This window comes from Heteronotia binoei, chromosome 10 (assembly GCF_032191835.1).
Source record: "Heteronotia binoei isolate CCM8104 ecotype False Entrance Well chromosome 10, APGP_CSIRO_Hbin_v1, whole genome shotgun sequence".
Taxonomy (NCBI): domain Eukaryota; kingdom Metazoa; phylum Chordata; class Lepidosauria; order Squamata; family Gekkonidae; genus Heteronotia; species Heteronotia binoei.
This window is the reverse complement of record NC_083232.1, coordinates 73,572,477-73,593,758: the sequence shown is the minus strand read 5'-3', so window position 1 is coordinate 73,593,758 and position 21,282 is coordinate 73,572,477. Positions and strand designations below refer to the sequence as shown.

Here is a 21,282-nt window from a genome sequence, read left to right as displayed (position 1 = left end):
TGAATGGGTGAAAACATCATGGGACTCAGTGAAGGAGGAGATCGTTGTAAAGTCATTCAAAAAATGTGGCATTAGCAATGCCTTAGATGGAAGTGAAGACGATCTCTTATATGAAGACAGTGAAGAAAGTGATTGTGAGCAAATGAGCTTCCTAAATTCTGACTCTAGCGATGATGAGTTCTTGGGTTTTCCAGAAAACTAGAGTACTCAAACCTTTAAGTCTCTCCATTTGTTAATGACAGTGATAATGGTTCTTAATGCCACTGTTGACTGCTGTTTTGCACTTTACATGGTTCAAATGTTGTTGTTATAATTTATTAAATATTTTATTACACTATTTGTTTCAGAATATTTTTTTTCCTGTTTTCCTCCTCTAAAAACTAAATGCGTCTTATGGTCAGGTGCGTCTTATGGTCCGAAAAATACGGTATATAATTTATACTATGATCTAATTTATACTATGATCTATATCAACTTCCTAGTGGCCGGGGGGGGGGGTGTGTGTGAAAGAAAAGGCCCAGCAGGAACTCATATGCATATTAGGCCACACATCCCTGACATCACCATTGTTACAGCAGGAACTCATTTGCACCAAGCCAGCCGGAAATGTGTTGCTGTATATTCCTGTTCGAGAGCCAGTTTGGTGTAGTGGTTAAGTGTGCGGACTCTTATCTGGGAGAACCGGGTTTGATTCCCCACTCCTCCACTTAACAGCTGCTGGAATGGCCTTGGGTTAACAATAGCTATCGCAGGAGTTGTCCTTGAAAGGGCAGCTGTTGTGAGAGCCCTCTCAGCCCCACCCACCTCACAGGGTGTCTGTTGTGAGGGGAGAAGATATAGGAGATTGTAAGCCGCTCTGAGTCTCTAATTCAGAGAGAAGGGCAGGGTATAAACCTGCAGTCGTCTTCTTTTTCTAAAAAAAGCCCTGCTAGTGATCAACTCTATTCATGAAAGAAAAAGCACCCTGTCAACAGAGAAGGCTGCAGCCTTGGTGGAGTAGTCAAAAAGATGTACACCTCCTCCACCTTGACTTTCAAGATTGCTAGTTACCAGTGCATAATGGCTAGATACCAGTTGTTCCTGTGAGATGTCATTGTTCACTATCTGAAACTGCTGTATGAGGAAAAGCACAAACTAGTCAAGCTCCTGGCACTAGAGTTCTCCCAGCACCAGATCACCTTCACCAAACATGGTGGATTTTGTAGCCTTCACCCTGTTCACAGCAATGTTGCTCCAGCACCACACCTAGTTTTGTTCCACAGCTCTACTAAGTGAAACCTGAGCCACAGTGGAAGACTTCATTTTTAATGGGGCTGAACTATTTAGCAGTAGGTCCAATGAGGTCCTCACTAAAATGAGGAAAGACAAATTTACACCCAAACTCTTAGGTTTCGTTCCTTCTCCCCAGAATGCTCAAAGGACTAGACAATATTGCAGGTTTTATGGCTGTTACAGAGGCAGAGGGCAGCACCTTCAGAAACCAACCCTTCTGCATGCCTCCTCACCTTCCAGCACCTTCCACTAGGACCATGCACCCATAGTACCATTCCTTCTAGAAAAAGGGTCCCCTCTTAAAAGGGAAAATCCAGATTCTAGTTCCCCCCCAAAACCCATTTGATCCATCCATCTGTTGGAGAAAGAATCTATCTTAACCCAGCTTTGACAGCTCTGCAATGACAGCTGGTGATCTAGCCGGCATGCTAGGTCACAGTGACCTTATCAGCAGGCTGGTTTGAGCCAGCTGAGGACAGGTGAAGGAACCTGCTGAGTCAGCATGACAATGATCTGCCAGGATTGGCTGACTGGACTATAAATGAACTGTGTCTGCAGTACACAGGTCTCTTTCTGAGAATTGAATTGCTGGCGGAGCGTTTTGGTCCTGTGATAGATATATTGGACTGCACTAGAGAGCACGTATTGTATATAATGTAAATACACTACTTTGGCACTAGTTGCAGGTGTCTGGCTGATTTCTTTCCTGGAGCTCAGTGTCGGGCTCATCACACCACTCACTCTGCTAGTGTCCACACCGACACCATCCAGATGACCTATGCCACAACAGAATCTTTCCCACATAACATGGGAGAAAGTTTGTCAAGAACAATGAGTCCTGATTATAATGTCAAAGAACTTTGGTTAGCTTTCCAATAATACTTCTGCTTCCAATGTGGCAGCCTCTAACTGCAGTACACTGCCCTACGTTCACCCCCCAGAGTGTTTATCAAAGTCATAGCAACGGTCATAACTTACACTTAAAACTATTCAAATGATCATCTGTGAAGTCCCACATGGAACTTAACACCCCTCAGTTCCTTGAGGATGCATTCCAGCTCCATTGGCAGGGGAAGTTTTTCTATGCATTCCTATGCTCCCTATCCTCTACAGCAGTGGTCCCCAACCGCCCTAAGCCTGCTTCGGCGGGGAGGGCGGGATATTAATCTGAGAAATAAATAAATAATAAATAAACCTTTTTGGCATCAGGGACCGGTTTTGCAGAAGACAATTTTTCCATGGACTGGGGGGGGGGGGTGGCAGGGCGATGCTTTTGGGAATAGCCTTGGGTCAGCCATAGCTCTTGCAGAGCTGTCCTTGAAAGAGCAGCTTCTGGGAGAGCTCTCTCAACCTCACCCACCTCACAGGGTATCTGTTGTGGGGGAGGAAGGTAAAGGAGATTGTGAGCCACTCCGAGATTCAGAGTGGAGGGCAGGATATAAATCCAGTGTCGTTATATTATTATTATTACATTGTAATATATAATGAAATAATTATACAACTCATGGCCCGGTTGCTAGCAGGCCACGGACCAGTACTGGTCTACGGCCTGGGGGTTGGGGACCCCTGCTCTACAGATTGATACAAAACTCAGGATGGAAAGACCAAGTGGTATCTTGATCACTACTTTTTGGTCCAGGAAACTCTGGTTTGCAAGCTCTGGTTGCAAGCTCTATGGGGACTGTCTTGAGGGCAGGCCTGCAGCTAGAAAATTTTAAGTGGGGAGCATAAGGGAAAGTGGTGGGGGCCCAAAAATGATATAACAAAAATAAAACTTAAAAATTTGCAGGGAAGGTTCTCGGAGGGCACCCCCTCTCTCTGGGGACAACAGAGGGGCCGAGCATGCTGCCTCCTCCAAAAGTCCCAGGGCACTTCTGCCCAGCTTATCACATGGCACAGTGGTTAGAGTACTGGGTGCTGCAGACCCTGAATTCAAATACTGCACTGTGCAGTGAAATTCCTTGGGCTCATGGTCTTACAACCATGGCATGGTGAGCAGTCCCCTGGTGAAGGCAGGGATCCAAGCGAACTGGCACCAGCTGCCTCTAGGGGGTCGTGGTGCAGTAAGCACCAACAGAGTGAGAGACATGAGCAGGAGGTGGCGACTGGCTGGGTTGGGCTTTCTTTCTCCTCCCCCCAGGAAGAAAACTTGCCCCCCAGTGAAAGGCAGTAGGGCTCTGTGGTTTCCCCATTCTGTCGGTGGGTGGCAAATGCTTCTCCTGTGGGGTCATTGGCCCTTTAGCGTTTGCTTCAAAGCCACTAGTTTTGCATCTGTAGCCTGTTGGCTTGAGCCTGGAAGCTGGCAATGCAAGCTTGCAGTTCCTTTCCTCCTGAGCAACCATGCTTTTAAAAAGTTGGCAAGAAAGAGGTCCTTTGGTGGCCACGTGACAGATCAGGAAGAAGTTCTCAATCCTTGGAAGGGTAAGCATTCCCTACCTCTTCCTCAGATTGACTTTTTTCCTGTGAAGTTGATTCATTCCTCTTTCAGTGTATGAAAAGAGAATGTGTGTGTGTACAATGGAGGTGTGCAGTAAATACCCATGCTGAGAAGGATGGTAAGTGATGGGGCCGGGACCCTGGGGCCCCATCATGGCTACGGGCTTGCTTGGGGGTTCTGCTTTACTCTGTCACCAGAATCAGAGCTCCTTCAGAGAGGCCTATTAGGATACCATAATGTAGGACCCCTGCATCTGACCATCTGGCTAGTCCTCTGGGCCAGAATATTTCATCTTGGGTTACAGAGCTTTTTATTGACTGCACTTTCTACACACCATGTAGAAAAAGAAGAAGACTGTAGATTTATACCCCACCCTTCTCTCTGAGTCAGAGTCTCAGAGCGGCTTACAATCTCCTTTATCTTCTTCCCCCACAACAGACACCAGGTGAGGTAGCTGTGGCTGAGAGAGCTCTCCCAGAAACTGCCCTTTCAGGTACAGTTCTGTGAGAGCTATGACTGATCCAAGGCAATTCAGCAGCTGCACATGGGGAATCAAACCCGGTTCTCCCAGATAAGAATCCATGCATTTAACCACTACACCAAACTGACTCTCTTTCATCTTGGGTTACAGAGATTTTTATTGACTGCACTTAAACACACCATGAAGAAGTACTATTCATCAAATTCTCCCAGTGGGTGGCTGAGAAAGGTTTTGACCCCTGCCCATCATATTCAATTATTTGCTTTTTCTCAAGGACATGGGGTTCCTCCATCAATGTGCACCTGGCAGCAATCTCAGCCACCATGACAGAGTCAACATATGCTGACATTTTCTGCAGTTCCCTTAAAGTTTAAAGTAGAAGCTCCACGAACAGCTGTTTTCAAATCTACCAATAATTCCTGAATATATATGGCATTTTCTTAGGGGTTTTGTTTGTTATCCTGAGAAAATCTAGATACATTTGGGAAGCTAAAATATACTCTAAAAATACTGTTAAGGTATTTTTCAAATACTGCACTGAACTTTCAGTTCAGGTAAATCCGAATGCACTCTTCTAATATAGAGCCATAATGCACAGCTTCTATCATCTAGGGAGGGAGGTGGCTCAGTGGTAGAGCATCTGCTTGGTAAGCAGAAGGTCCCAGGATCAATCCCTGGCATCTCCAAAAAAGGGTCCAGGCAAATAGATGTGAAAAACCTCAGCTTGAGACCCTGGAGAGCCGCTGCCAGTCTAAGTAGACAATACTGACTTTGATGGACCAAGGGTCTGATTCAGTATAAGGCAGCTTCATATGTCCATGTCCAAAGGTAATGACCAGTTGCCTGTGGGCCAATTAAGAACCCTAGATACGTCAGTTCTGACTCATGGACTGTATGTTTGACACCCCTGCTCCAGATTTTCTGAGCTTCAGAATCTCTCTGTGGTGAGCCTGCATATGCACAGTAACCCACGTTCACAGGTGACCACTCAATGAACAACAGTAAATGCTACTCTTTTTTGTGTGGTAGAAATAATATAGCGGTACTTTATATTTTGTGTATTCTTTTTTCTAACCATCGAAATTGCTCCCCCTCCCATTGTGGGGATTAATTGGTACACTACTTGCAGTCAAGCTACCTCTTATAAATATTTGAAGGAGTCAGTTTGAAATCCCTGTTATTTGTTACTGCTGAATGTTTGGTGTCTTTCCAAATCTGAAGCTTCAACCTAGAAATGAATCAGGCAGGAGTTGTACAGTACCATAAGTACATATTGTGAAATCACTACATTTAACTTATGTGATGATAGTGTTACATTTTTACTTGACTATGTATTGTGTAGTAATTTGTTAGAAATTGCTGTGTCTACATTTACCAGGATTAAATGGAGAACCCCCAAATACTGAATCCTTCCTGCACATGCAGTCTAAGTTAGTGAAAGAGATATGTTTTTTTTCTGAAAATGACATTTATGAGTTCAGGCTCCACTGAGAATTTTGTAGTGGAAGGAGAGATAAATGTGGAAAATTAAATTATGAGATAATGAGCTACTTTACAAATTCATTCATTTCATGTAAACAAAATATTATGAATGGTGTCACCTCTGTACAACTAAGTTGCATCTGACTACATATTTTTTTTTATTTTTCTCTCTTTAGTGATTTTTTTTACCTTTCTGATCAAAGTCAAGTTAATATATTAAATGGGCTGCTTTAGAGCATTGTTTAAACATTAGCTCCCTTATAGAAATGTTTGCCTCAGTGATATAGAGAGTAACATCATTTTTTGTCATATGAGGTAAACTTTGCATTTGTTTGTATGTAGACTGGTGATGTACATTGAAAGAGACAGCAGAAAGTCCACGCCAGGAAAAGAACAGCAAAGCAGCAATGAATACCTGTCAAAATGTCTGGATCTTCTCATCTATCACATTGTGCAGGAGCTACCACAAATTCTAGGTAAATTGAGCTGCCTGACTATAAACAGGATTTTTCTTTTTACTCTCGTGTGTAGCACTTAACTGTAGAAAATTGAGAAAACATTGTTTCTGCTTCAAGAAACCTGAGGGCAAAATACCTAAGTATTTTAAGATTTGGGCCCCCTGCAGCCATGTAACAGCTGTGGGGAATGGATATTAGTAATAGGTTTGATTATTAGTATGATTATTAGAATGGTTAGTAGTGTCGAGTGTAGATACGTTAAGGAAAACTGGAGTAGAAATAAAACTTTTAATTTTCAGTTTTAAAGGTCTGGATTACAAACGTGCATTGAGCCCACCTATCTAAAGTTGCTTTTCTTTAAAAGGCACACACACACAGCTTCTTGTGAATGGTGCATAGATAGCTCCTCAGTGTCCAAAATTAAGTTTGCAAAGTGACACTAATCAGATATTGTTTAATTTTTTGTTTAAATTCTATGCATATTTGTATAAACATTTAAATCTTAGAGCTTTTTCCCACACAGCTTACCGCGGAGCGAAGTCCCTCCTCACCGTGCAGCGTCTGCTCAGATTTCCCACCAACTGCTCCGCGGAAGCAGGAAGTGCTGGGCCTTTTGCATCGCAAATGTAAATCGCTAAAACCCAGTTTTCGTTAGTGACGCAAAAGCTGTGGATCTTCCTGCTTCTGCGGAGCAGTTGGTGGGAAATCGGAGCAGACGCTGCGCGGTGAGGGGGGACTTCGCTCCGCGGTAAGCTGTGTGGGAAAAAGCTCTTAGTGTTTTCCAGCAGATGTGGCTGTAATCTACATCTGTTACACAATGGGCCATATGGTCTATAATAAGTTATTAAAAACTTGTTAATTATCTTATAGGGTGAGCTTTAGCACTGCATACTATTAATTGTGTTACTATCTTAGGTAACTAAATATTTTAGGTTTCAACAAATATCCTATTTTTTATTAAGTACGGAGTATGCAATAATTAAGTGACATTAAAGTAATGTTGTTTACTTAGAATATCTTAGTAAAATATTATCTTTAAAAACGGAAAAATTTGTATTGACTGCCTATATTGTCATATTATACTGTACTAACATTCAGTCATAGCATCAATGCGCTGATGAGGATTTTTGAAGACTTAGATTACTGCAGAACATTGTTTGAAGTAACTGGCCAGTCACCACATTTCAGTGGGTAGGGGAGTTGAGAATTAGTGGCTAATCAGTTAACTAGAACAGTCTATTGCGAAATATATTGTTTATTTTTGGTTGGAGGCAGGACCAGCAATAGTTGTAACCAGGGGTCATTTTGTAGAAAAATAGATGGTGGAGCTCATCCAGGGATTGTTATGCAGCTGCACCTATTATTCAGTGGACAAGGTGGGAAGGATGAGAGGGATCCCTCAGAAAGGTTCAGGAGCTGTGCTCCTGTGAGCTCCTGCTGAATCCAAGGCCTGGTTGTAACTGGAAGCAGAGGGTCTTCCTAGGTCTAAAATAGTCCCAGTCTGGAGGTCATGAGTGAGGCATCATTGACACCTAGTATTAATCACAGAAGTCCTGTCCCAGTAAGCCTACAAGGGGTTGCAGAGATCCCATCCCCTTTGTGGCTGTTCATAGGACAGTATTTTTTTCTGACAGGAAGAAATTGTTGGTAAGAAGAAACCATAAACTACAAACTTCAATTATCATGATGACCACTGAAACCCTCAAGTTTAGCAGCTAGTCTACAAAAGAAAATAGGTTCCAAGCTAGAGGTCTTCAGTATTTTCTTACTTGGGACCTACTTTAAACCTCCTGATGGCAGCATGAGACCTACTGAGTTGGAAGCCAAGATTAGAGCCTTTGAAGAGTCCTCTCAATCACTCAGTGACTTAGCCTTTCAGTATGCAACAGAGGCTGAAAATGTGGCACTAGTACAGGTTGTTCCAAAGGAATCAGCAAAACAAACTGGTGCTCTAGAAACAGACAAGCAAATGGGGCTCTCCAACCAGTCTGAGGATCATAACTCAGGGGTTGAAGAACACTGAACTAAGGCAAACCATCAGAAGCCTTTCTGTTAAATATTGGGCTCAATGGAAAGAACAAGGACTCCCAGAGTAGTGATCAGCATCTTTTACTCAGTGATTCAGCGTAACTATGTACAGTAAACTAGCATGCAAACCCCAGAACTTCGACTGATTATATACAGTGAAGCTCCACCCTGCTCCCTACCCACAGGTGCGTTCAGACTGGCCCACAAACCCCCTATAGGTGGTCCAAGGCAGCCTGTCCAGCCAGGCTGCAGCTGTTTCAATCCAGGTGTTCTAGCAGGGATGAAGCTCACAGAGTCTCTAGGTTCAAAAGCCCGAACATGACACCTTCTGAAAGCAAAGGTGAGAGAACAGTGACCCTCTTTTTTAGCATTCTTTAATCAGGGCACAAGAAAGGATAGTTCAGTTGTATTTCTTTTCTTTTTTAGAAACTGGAGAGAATCAGGTATTTGCAGGAAGAGTAATGAAGTTTCAGTTTGCAAGTCCAAAGATCAGTTACACCCTGTTGAGAAAAATGTAGGAGAGGAAAACCCACCATTTGTGTCTTCAAAATAGTTTTAAGTAGGATTCTTGGATAACACCCTGCTTAAAACAGTAGCTATCAGTAATAAAGAATTATTCAAAGGGAAGAATCTTCTCAAGATGGAAGAAAGCGCAACCCTGCAAGCTGCTTCTCAAACATGCAGAACTTGTATGAAAGACAAGAAAGGGGTGTTGCCAATCACAGAAGTGCTGTCTCTTCTGAAAGTTTCTGCCTCAGGCCAGGCCTTTGCTGCAATATCAAAACCTAGAATAAATTCCTGAAAAGTCAGTATTCCGTGTACATATCCCATGCTCAGACAGGAAACAAAGCATCTAAAGTTTTATTTAACCAGTAACATTTAATGCTGTGCCTGCATGTGTGCTATCTCTCTGTACACATTAAATGCATAAACTAGTTAATCTGCCTTGTAGTCACACTGGTCCATTGAGCCCAGTATTCTTTACTTTGACTGGCAGCAATTCAGGGGTTTCTCCCAGCCCTGCTGACTCAAAATCTTAGTGGTGTCTTAACTGTCCGCCTTATTTAACATGTCTGTTGGATACAACTTTGATGTAAGAGTGAATGCTGGCAAAAAGTACTTCGAGATTTTTCATATATAAAATACCTAATTAATATATGTCATCTCTTTTCTAATAGCCTGAGATATGCAAATGAATTTGCTAATGCAACATTAGACTGAAAAATCCTGGGGGGAGAGGGGATAATGCAAATGTTCTAAAGGTATATATTCATACTCTAGCAGTGTTTCAAACATGAATTTGGACCCCACTGTTCAAATGTATTGCTGCTTTATGCCTCAGTCCTCAGCTGTGCACTTCAATCTGGAAGCAAGTTCCATTTTTTTTCCTGGTGACTTACCAGTCATAAACAAGTAAAGAGCTTCATTGGCCTTAGGAAGTATTGGTTCCTGGACTCACATTTTCTTCATAACTAGGGAGACACATGTCTCTTTTAAATGTTTTGGAGCTGCAGAGTAACAACAAACACACTCAAAAATCTGTCAATGAATTATGAATTGATTACGGTACATAGTTTTAAAGCTTGAATTCCTCGTATTGAATGCATATTGAAATATTTTGTTGAAATTAAGATAGGGTTAGTAAGTGCTGGTAAGTCATTAGGTAGATGAGTTGATGATTTTCTAATAATATGAAACCTGTCCTTTACAGATGACGTGCTTGCAGCTTTAGCCAATGTTTCAGGACGTAAGCATCCATCAACGGTTCAAGCAAAACAGTTGAAGGGTTGCCTTCCAATGATGCCTGTAGTACTTCATCTCGTAACATCTCAGGTAATAGTTATCAAAGACGAAAACAGGAGGACTATGTGGGCTGCTGCAAGTGTTCCTTCTCTACTTTTCTCTGTTACAGGAAGGCAACATTAATGGACATAATTGGGTTTTGGCATTCCACTTTGAAATCCATATTTACCGTAATTGCTAGTGAGGTTGTCTGTCATGCTCCATTCTGATCAAAATGTGTTTGTATTAAAAATTGTATTACACAATGCAGCACCTTCACCTACTACAAGTATTTACTGTGTTTTTAAACTTCTGTGCACTTAGGTGTTTCGCCCCCAAGTTGTAACTGAAGAGTTTCTTTGCAACTATGGGATTTTCCTGGTAAGTAACAGTGCTTAGTAAGAGATGTACAAAACAATGAGAAGAGCAATCCACATGTAAAACCCAAATGCCCATAATGTTGACTGTTGTTAGCCGCCCTGAGCCCGATAGACGAGGGCGGGATATAAATATAATAAAATAAATAAATAAAAATAAATGTTAGCAGTTTGTTTTAGTATTTTTTGTGTGTGCATCTGTTATTTTAATTTGCTGATGCAAGTATTTTTTCCCTAACATACATTCAAAAAGAAATGTTGTTTTAAAGGAATTGAGGAATTAACAATTCAGAAATTCAAATATATGTTTTAGAGAGCTGCAGCAATTGACTAAATACCTGCATTAGGTCCTGCTTTTAGCCATCTGGTGTCCCGTGTTAAACTGAGCAACTAATGACTAAGGACAGCATTCATCAGCCTAGCTTCCTTTGAGATCCTTTCACCACCGAGTGACTGTTTTCTCTCAAGCAACTTTTCCAATAATCATCTCTTTTTGTTGTTTACCAAGCAACTTATAAATATGGGGCCACAAAACCTACCTTCCTTCAGTCTCAGCAGGTGCCACCTCTCTGTTCCTACAAGCCGTTACGTGGTTTCAGCAATACCACTTGTTAGGGGCTTTTTTAGTCTCCTAGCTGGTAGAAGTATGGTTTTAAACTTCCTTTGCTGATACGAGAAATCACACTTTGGCAAAACCAAAAACAGGCCACCCTACATTAACTTTTTAAAACATGTTTGAGTAAATGTAGAATTTCTTTCATAGTATGGCAAAAATAATGCACATTAGATTCTGTTGTCTTAAAAGATGGAGAATATGACCTGAAATGCCAGAACATTTGAATTGTGTTTAGGTGATAAAATGCTGAGTGTTATAAACTGTGAAGATGAGACATTTGTCACGTTCAGCATCAGCATGCTAGCTTTGATATTAACAATAAAACCTGTATTGGGGTTTCAGTTGTGTCACAGCACAATGCAGTTAAAATGAAGTACTACTTCTGTATTGTATTGTCAGTTTACTATGACTGAGACAGTAGCTATAAAAAGACAAGTATATATTTTAATAATACCCTTTTTTAACTGAAACAAAATATGATGAATGTATATGTTTCTTTAGCAAGTATTCAAATATATGATTTACTTATACAGAAGACAGCAGCAGTTCCTGGTGCTAGCAGGATAACTTCATGTCCACCTCCATGGACTTCTTCAGTTCCAAAAAAATATAAGTGCCTTAAATTTACTTGGAACATTCGATGCTGTAGACACAATATTTATGGAGATATTTTTAGAATTAGAATTCAAATAAATTGCAAGTCGAACTTAGAAAAAGAGTTACAAAGCTTTCTTATCTCCTAAATATTTGATTAGTTCAGTTTTTACCAAAGAGAGTGAGTTAATTTCTTTTGATATAAGATTGTTGTTTAGTATTTTCTCCCTCACAGAATGCAGCTTAGTGGAGAGACAGTTATGTCATTGTTGTCCTGCTTGTTCTGCACTAAAAATGCTAAATTTATGAACAAAAAGCTACAAGCCCTGCAATTAAATGAACTAGCAAATGGTATATTTTCATATATTACAGCTAGGAAGGATTATTTCTGCAGGAACGTTTTGGAATGGCAGTCCACATAAATTGGTACTTTAGCTTATATTAGCACAGAGATTTTTCAAGGGAGGTTAGTAGAATGTGCATTTATTTAATTTAAAATTTGAAGTAGTTGAATGATGGAAGCTCATGTTATATGAAGGCCTATTCTAAGACATTTGGGATATTACAGTTTACCCAGTGAAGTTCCCTTTGTTTGGTGAACATAGCTGGTCTCTTGTTTCTTTTATGTCCTGTTTTCTTCCTACAGCCATGAGGAATAGAGGGCATAAACCAGTCTAGCTAAAATGAAGATATTTAAACTCTTGTTTCAACTAAAGAAACAAATAAAAGCTGAATACTCCACCACCGAAGTTGGTTGGACTTGAAACTGCTTAACTTCGGGTGGATCAAGTCCTGAAATCATTATCCACACTGAATTTTAAGTTCAGGATACAGTGAAGCTATCAGTTTGGGGGTTGTGGATCCTAACCTATGCACTCTACCATCATACTTATGATCTTTTCTCTACTTAAAATCTTTTGAAGGAGTGGCTACATGTTCATTTAATCATCATTGTAGTTTTATAAGTAGCTTTTCAGCTATAATTTGTATTAAGGATGGGTATGAACCGCATTTTTGCAGTCCAGTTCATGGTTCACGACTGAACCAGGAACCAAACCGCTTGGATATGGCAGTCCTAAATGGAACCGTTCTTATAGATTAGTGAGCCATTTATTGTTAAAAACCCTGCTTTTGGTTCCCTGTTAAAGCCATTTAAAAGCCCGTTCAGAGCCATTTAAATCCTTTGGTTCAAAGAGAGGGGGGAAAGTAAAATCAGAGGGTTAAATATGGGGTGAAGTACCTTCTTTGCTTTCCCCGACCAGCAAAAAGGAAGCGGTGAAATGCCTCCCGGGGGTCACCTTACCTTCTCCTGTCTGCTGATTGGGGCCAGCAGAAAGGAGGGGTTGAAATGCCCCCTGGGGAGGCACTTCACCTCTTTCTATCTGGTGGCTGCAAAAAGGTGGGGGTTGAAGTGCCCTCAGAAAGGCACTTCAACCCTTCCTTTTGCACTGCCCTAGATGTCTTGGGGCCTGCTCATGGAGCCCATTGAAAAGGGCTGTACCATGCTGGCTTAGCTGCCTTGGGCCCACCTACAGAGCTCATTTAAGGGGGACATGCCAAGCACCCCAATGCAGCTGAGCCAACAGGAAGAGACTTTTGCACACCAGCCCAGCTGTCTCAGACCCACTTGCACAGCCTGTTTAATGGTGGTGCGCCAGGCACCTGAAGCAAATGAGCAGGTGGGTTCAGCTGTCTCAAGGTGCCTGACACAGCCCCTTTAAATGGGCTGTATGAGACAGTATGGCCATGGTATGGTACCAGGTCCTTAGTGCCAACCTGTTCTACAGAGTCCTGCATGGCATCTTCTTAGTTCAATCTTGTTGGAGTCTAGTTTGGTGTAGTGATTAAGTGTGTGGACTCTTATCTGGGAGAACGGGGTTTGATTCCCCACTCCTTCACTTGCACCTGCTGGAATGGCCTTGGGTCAGCCATAGCTCTGGCAGAGGTTGTCCTTGAAAGGGCAGCTGCTGTGAGAGTCCTCTCAGCCCCACCCACCTCGCAGGGTGTCTGTTGTGGGGGAGAAAGGTAAAGGAGATTGTGAGCTGTTCTGAGATTTGGAGTGGAGGGCAGGATATAAATCCAATATCATCATTATCTTCTTCTTATCAAAGAAGTCTCTTCCTGCTGGCTGAGCTATCACTCTCAGGCTCTGTTATGCAGTCTATTTAAAGAGGCTGCACCAGGCAGCCCAAAGTGGGGGTGAAGTGCTCCTTGGAAGGAACTTCAGCCCTTCCATTTTAAACCCTGTTCTTAGCTCCCCACAGCTTTTCATGGGGAACAGAAAACTGGGCCACTTAAACTCCTGTTTTCTGCTTCTCGCAGAAAGCCACAGGGAGCAGAAGGCAGCAGTTTAAATGTTGAAACCCAGCATCCAACCTCTCAGCTGTTTCTAGAGAAGAGCAGAAAGCAGGGGTAAACCATGAAGGTAGTTTGTCACAACCTTCAGTTCACAACTTCCAAACAGGCCAAAAATGGTGAGAAATTCTAATTTGTTGGCTGGTTCATGCCACTGAATATTGTTCATGATTCCTTCTGCCCTGCGAACATAGTAGACTGTGATTTTATACTAAAATGGAAGTGAGAGAGTTCCTAGTGCTGACTCCATAGCCATTTGTAAAATGGCCACTGCTGCTGAATTCCACCCTTGCGCAGCTTCCTTATAGCTTTCTTTGTCATTGGGTTACATAACAACTTCTGTATACTATTAGCCACATGTAGCCAAGATCTGCAGATAGGGGCCATATGCAGGCTCAGGTGTGGGGAAAAAACAGAAATTAAAAACAAAGGGTGCAGCCATGGAGGATGCCAGCAGCTGTGGTGATGGGGTCTGGGAGCTGCTGATTGGAGAGACAGAGATGGTGGGGCCTGGGAGCTGCTGGCTGCAATGGTAGTGCAGACTGGTAGCTGCTCTAGGCCTGGCAGTGTTGTAGCCCAACAGCCTCCAAGATACCACCACTGCTGTGGCTGGACTCCCAAGGAGTCATGCTGGATGCTGACAGGGAATGGGATTTCCCCCCTCAAATTTCATGCCCCCTCATTTGTTCTCGTTTAATTTCTTGTTCTCTTTTAAATTCTTTATATATCAGGATGCCAAGTAGTATGGGGGCCGCTGGAAGAGATTATCAATTTAAGCCTCTAATCTGGGATCTTTCCAGTGGGGTTGAAGGAGACAGCGGTAAGACCGTTCTTAAAGAAGCCATCTTTGGACCCTATGGTCCTTCCCAACCCAGTGTTGAACTTACAATTCCTGGGTAAGGTGGTTGAGTGAGCAGTGGCTGAACAGCCCCAGACCTATCTGGATGAAGCATCTATCTTGGATCTATTCCAATCTGGTTTCTGCCCAGGTCATGGGGTGGAGACGTCGTTGGTCATTCTTACAGATGACCTCTGGAGGCGAGTCAGTGCTGCTGTTGTTAGATCTGACAGCAGCGTTTGACACGGTTGACTATGAATTGTTTGCCCACCGCCTTGCTGATATTGGAGTTCAGGGGACTGCTTGCAGTGATTTTCCTCCTTTCTCTAAGGTCCGGGCAGAAGGTGGCAATTGGTGTGTTGGTCTCCCAGCAGTACCCACTGGAATGTGGAGTGCCACAAGGTGTTTAACATCTATATGCACCCCCTTGCCCAGTTAGTATGGAGGTATGGGCTGGGATGTCACCAGTATGTGGATGACACCCAGCTCTTTTGATGGATGGCCACCAAGACTCTGCCCTGGTAGATCTTGACCAGGCGCTGGAGGCTATGGCTGGGTGGCTCAAACAGAGTTGGTTGAAACTTAATCCATCTAAGACGGAGGTCCTATGTGTAAGCTGGGGTGGAGTTGGTCTTGGAATCAGACTCCTGAGCCTCAGTGGGGCATCATTGGTGCCAGTGCCGGGGGTTAGAAGCCTTGGGGTGATCTTGTATGCTTCACTTTCTGTGGAGGCCCAGGTCACAGCGGTTGCCAGATCTGCCTTCTACCATCTTTGGAAGGTCAGGTAACTGAGTCCTTACCTCTCCACTCAGGATCTCGCCGTAGTAACCTATGCAACAGTCACCTCCAGATTAGATTACTGCAATTTGCTTTACACAGGCTTACCCTTGAGTCTGATCCGGTAACTCCAGCTGGTGCAAAATGCGGCAGCATGCCTGCTGACTGGGATGCCTATATGGGCACATATCCAGCTGGTTCTCTGACAGTTGCACTGGCTACCATTCAGGTACTGGATCCGTTTCAAGGTGATGGTGTTAACCTTTAAAGCCCTTAACAGCCTGGGACCAGGATATCTAAGGGATTGAAGATCCCCATATACCCCCTGGAGAACTCTATGCTCTGTTGAGCAACATCTTCTGTCTGCCCCTGGCCCAAAGGATGTCCACTTAGCCTCAAATAGGGCCAAGGCTTTTTCTATTCTGGCCCCTGCCTGGTGGAACAAGCTCCCCTCAGAGATCCAGGCCCTGCAGAGCCTGCTGCAATTCTGCAGGGCCTGTAAAACAGAGCTGTTCCACCAGGCCTTTAGTTGAGGCAGTGGGCATCACCAACCATCAATGCAGCCTCCCTGTCATATCCTGGCCTACTCAGGAGTAGTGCTTGCCCATGTCTACTTTATTCACTATTCCAGTCTAGCCCTGGATTAGGTTTGTGAAATGATCACCTTCTGAATTCTGAGTTTTGTCTTGATTAGTGCATTTTAATTTGTAAATTGGTTTAGTTGTTTTAGAAATATGTAATTTGTTTTATTTGATGTGACCTGCGGTGAACCCATTTGGGGAGGGCGGGATAGAAATAAATAAATAACTAGCTAGCTCTTCCTGTAGCTTTTCCAGAGGCAACATTTCCTCATTACCGTAGAGCTCAGATTTTTAGAACATTTTTCCTGCTTTCTTTTAACTGCTTTCTATCTGCAACTTGAAGCTCTAAACCAGGATTGTCAAATGTCCAGCTTCTATATGGCCCACTATGCTCTGCTTCCTTCTCCCTCTGTCCTGCTTCTGTCATCACCATTTTTGTTTTCTCCTTGGGATTGAGGCAGCTGAGCAAAGCAGCCTCTCCTCACTCTTTCCCTCTTCTCCCTCCCTCTTCCCCAAGGGAGGGGGAGGGAGTAGGAGCCTCAGCCAATGGCTCTGTAACTCTGCCGTGTGATTGAGAGAGCCTGGTATGACTGGAGCTCAATCAAAGCTAGAGCTGTGCCAGGTTTTCTCAATCACACAGCAGAGCTACAGAGCCAAGCTCCTCCATTGGCTGAGGCTCCTCCTCCCTCCTCCTTCCTTGGGGAAGAGGAAATGAGCAAGGAGGCTCCTTTGTTTGGCTGCATCACAGGGGAGAAATACAAAAGGCACCTTTGTGACCAACACAGTTTTATTCAAGGTAAGAGCTTTTTGCCTTGCTACTGTGTGTGTGTGTGTGTGTGTTAAGCTAGTTTGCCAGAGCTCTCCTGGATGCAACTGGGTTCCCTCTCCCTTTTGCATTCTCTTCATGCCCTCCTGATTCAGTCTTTCTCAGTAGGAAAGCAATGTGGACTATTTATTTTGTTCTGTATTCATGCCCTCCTGATCCAGATCCAGCCTCATAGGAGTTGCAGTAATTTCTCTGAGGAAATAGGTAAACACATAAATACATAGCCCCCCAGTCTGTGTCATAGTGCCTTCACATGTTCTTGACCAGCACAAGAAGCACAATGTATGTACAAAAGCCCACAATGCTAAGCCATTTCATATTTTCCTCTAGAACCTAGGGCACAGAGCTTTGACCATGAGATTTGGTGTAGAGCCAGTTCGATGTAGTGGTTAAGTGTGCGGACTCTTATCTGAGAGAACTGGGTTTGATTCCCCACTCCTCCATTTGCAGCTGCTGGAATGGCCCTGGGTTAGCCATGGCTTTCACAAGAGTTGTCCTTGAAAGGGCAGCTTCTGTGAGAGCTCTCAGCCCCACCTACCTCACAGGGTGTCTGTTGCGGGGAAGAAGATATAGGAGATTGTAAGCCACTCTGAATCTCTGATTCAGAGAGAAGGATGGGGTATAAATCAGCAGTCCTTCTTCTTCTTCTCTAATGAATGTCAATAAATCAAAAGCTGGTTTGTAATTTACAGATATACACCTGAACAACATCTGAACAGCATACTCAGGATTGCTACAGCACAAATATTGTCTCCAGATTTTGTTGCAATAATTCAGAGCAAGAGATGTCGGTTATCAGAGACTGTTAAATAAACAAAATATTGCAAGAGTGCTAATGTTTAAAACATGTTTTATTTTTAGGGTTTTTTTTTTAAAAAAAAAATCTTTGTGTTTGTCTGTGCCCTTTATAAAGTTCCCATCTCTGCTACGTGGCATTGCATTTTATGACACAAATGGCCTGGCCTGGCAAGGTATAAATGACATAAATGTCAGATCCGTCCCTCATAACAAAGAGTTTGCTCTAAACCCTTGCTCTAAACTCTTCTTTTTAACTCCAGTAGTAGAACACTTCTTCCAAAATGGAGCCTGTATGACTATTCAGACAATTCTCCCCATTTGGAAAGCCATCACTGGAGAAAGGGCTGGGAAAGAGTTTCTAACCTTACCAGATTCTATCTTAGAACTGGTTAATAAGTTAAGTCCATGATTTAATTATAAATGAATTCGATCAGCAGCCAGCCACTCTGATGCATAACAGGATGAGAGGAAAAATTCATAACATTGGCCTGGTTGGCTCCTCCACTCTGACGCCATCAGCAGCAAGTCACCCTGAAGGGGATCAAAGAAGACTGAAAGCCCTTCCATTGGCTGATGTTTATACTTCTTTTTGTTAGTTACCACCGGGGTGGAATTCTAGCAGGAGCTCCTTTGCAAATTAGGCCACACACCCCTTATGTAGCCAGTCCTCCAAGAGCTTACAAAAAAGAGCCTTGTAAACTCTTGGAGGATTGGCTACATCAGGGGTGTGTGGCCTAATATGCAAAGGAGCTCCTGCTAGAATTCCACCCCGGTCACCACAAGATCTTCATCATGGTCTCTGTGCAGTCCCGCACATGGGTCTTGCCCTCGGCAATGGATCCATACCTCGAAGACTCCAATAGCTCGCTCGGAGCATCTTTTTGGGTGCGACTTCCGTTTCGACTGCGCATGCCTGGAGTGACCAGAAGACGCCCCTCCCACTCAGTTTCTTCCTAACCGCCGCCCGGACAACACCTACCTCGCTGCGTTCCTTCTCCTTGGCTCATTCCTCCTTCTCTTGTTCATGTGGTATCGTATATTTTCTTAATTTCTCCTACATGTGTCTTTTTCTTCATCTTCCATCGTCCTTTTTTTAAAAAAAAGGAGGCCCTGTTACTGCGTTTTATTTCTCCCCCTCTTTCCCCCCCCCCCGTATGGAGCGTATGGAAGGGAAAATAACTTTTAAAAAGTGCCGGAGGTGCGGGACTAAAATCCCCACGACTGATGGACATTCTCACTGCCTGTTTTGTTTGGGAGAAGCCCATCGAGTTGAAACCTGCCTCCATTGCTCTAACTTTGGAAAACAAGCGCAAAAAAATTGAGCAGCAAGACTCCAGAGTTTTCTCCTTGAGAAATCCCTCCAGGTGATGCTTGGATCGACTTCTCTGCCACCTCCCCCAGAAAGAGCAGGAGATTCAGCTGCGTCCGCCGCTGTTCAGTCGCTGAGAAAGCATAAGCCTGACAAGGGAGCTTCCCGCCATTCTGAGGCCGGACATAAGTCCTCTAAAAAGTCTTGACACCACTCCTAGTCTTCGGCCTCGGCTCCCAAAAAATCGTGGGAATCATCCGCTCCAACAGCCCACCTGACTCTGGCATCCAAACCACTAACAACTGTCTCGACCTCGTCATCCAAATCGGCTCCGACAACCTCTACAACGAAGTTGACACCTACAACTCAAAGACGGCTCCAACAGCAACCGTTACCCTATCGTCTATGGCCTCGACCCAACCCTCGAACCCGTCTCAAATATTGGCTTAGACTCTGTCAACACAGCTCTTCCTACCACCTGAGCTCTCAGCTCCGACCGACGTCATCACCAACATGCCACAGGTCCCGTCCAATGCTCCAGTGGATATCATCCCTATACCTTCCAGGTCACCCTCGGTTCACAGCACGGTTCCTCTGGACATTCTCAAACCCGAACCCCAGGTCTGACCTCACAACCTTATTCGTTCTGAGGCTTTCAAAGACATCGGGGTTTCTCCCCTATATAGAGAATCTTCTACTCAGATCTCCTCGCAGCACTATAGATGGGAACATGATGTGTCCCACTCACCGTTTGATAGAGAACGCTATCGAGACCACAGAGAGTACTATCACCACAGCCGACGGGGCGATTACTCCTCTCCATCTCCTCGATCCCGTAGGACTCTCAGATGTTATTCGCGATCACCATCAGACGGATACAGACGACCCCGGTACCGTGAGCTCTATGATCGGATCCATGACTTTCATGCAATGTACTACCGAACCCGAGACTTCGAACACTGAATCTGAGACTTTGAACCCGTGCCTCCTTGATTCCAAGAGCATCAGCAGGATCTCTACCCACAACGTCAGCCCACAGTTCCTACAGCTACAGCCATGGCTTTCACTACAGCTCCGCTGCTTTCCAGATCCCCCCTTCAGGTTTCATTGGCTCCAACTCGTCCAACACCAGAGACAGAGGCGCACCCCTCCAATCCTCGTACACCCCCTCAGAACCCAGATGACTCCGATTCTGATGAGGCATACTCTTCATGGACTCAGAGCATCCTCTGTCACCGGGTTCAGACACCACCAAACCGTCTCTATCCTTCAGATGGGTCCAGGGCCTACCTCCAAAGATATCGGATGTAGTTCATGACTTGGTACGGGCAGACTTCCCAGCAGGGTCACTCTTCCCCATGCTTCCGGTGCACCTTGAGGGTCTGTGAGAGGCTTGGGATAAGCCTGCCTCCGTGCCACTGACTTCAAAATGCTTTGACTCCCTTTACAGGGTCCATGCTCCAGAGTCAAAGTTCCTCGTGTCCTATCCAGCACTGAGTTCTATAATCATTCACCCGGCATCAAAGGCTAAACCTTCTAGACACCCTACCCCACCAGATCATGAGGGCTGCAAGCTAGATACTGTGGCACACAAGATCTCCTCCCTGGCTGCCACCAACTCCAAGATAAAAAACTACCTGGCCTATTTCTCCGCTTACACCTATAATTTAGCCAACCAGTTCACACCACTGATCCAGGCCCTACCTGATGCATCCCAGCGAATGGCTTCAAACCTCGTGGCTGAGCTTTCAAGAGTCAGCAAGCAGCAGATAAACTCCATCTGGCATGCTGTATCCTGCTCTTCCAGAGTAATGGCCTCTTCCATCGCCCTAAGATGCCACGCTTGGCTTCGGTCAACGAACTTGCATCTTGACATCAAACAAAAAATTGAGGACCTCCCTTTTGATGGCCAGGGCCTGTTCCACGCGTCTATGGATGAGGTGCTCACTTCTGTGGACGACAGTCAGAAGCAGGCCAAGTGTTTGGTTGTCCCTCAACCACTCGCACAAGCCAGCTGGCCCAGAACCTGGAGACCCCCCTACCCAAAGCGACAGCATTCTCCAAAGCAAAAGGCTATTGGAAGAGAACGGCCCCCCAGTCCAAGTGTCCTTTACATCCAAAGTTTCGGACCCAACCATCAAAGAAGCTGACACCTCCCTCCAAGCAGTCTCTTTGACTCCCCCCGCCATCCCACCAAACTCACATCTCAATACACAAGACTGCACCCCTTTCTAAGAATGTGGCAGAACATCACCACAGACTCATGGGTGC

General features: G+C 44.2%; 1 protein-coding gene across 1 annotated transcript in view; it reads left to right on the top strand.

Moving 5' to 3' along the window:
* ULK4 (unc-51 like kinase 4) overlaps positions 1–21,282 on the top strand; it is a 297,265-nt gene that overhangs the window by 99,299 nt on the left and 176,684 nt on the right. The window contains exons 23-25 of the mRNA XM_060247507.1: positions 6,015–6,148; positions 9,870–9,991; positions 10,265–10,321. Coding sequence (XP_060103490.1) covers positions 6,015–6,148; positions 9,870–9,991; positions 10,265–10,321 — 313 coding nt within the window. The remainder of the gene's footprint in view (positions 1–6,014; positions 6,149–9,869; positions 9,992–10,264; positions 10,322–21,282) is intronic.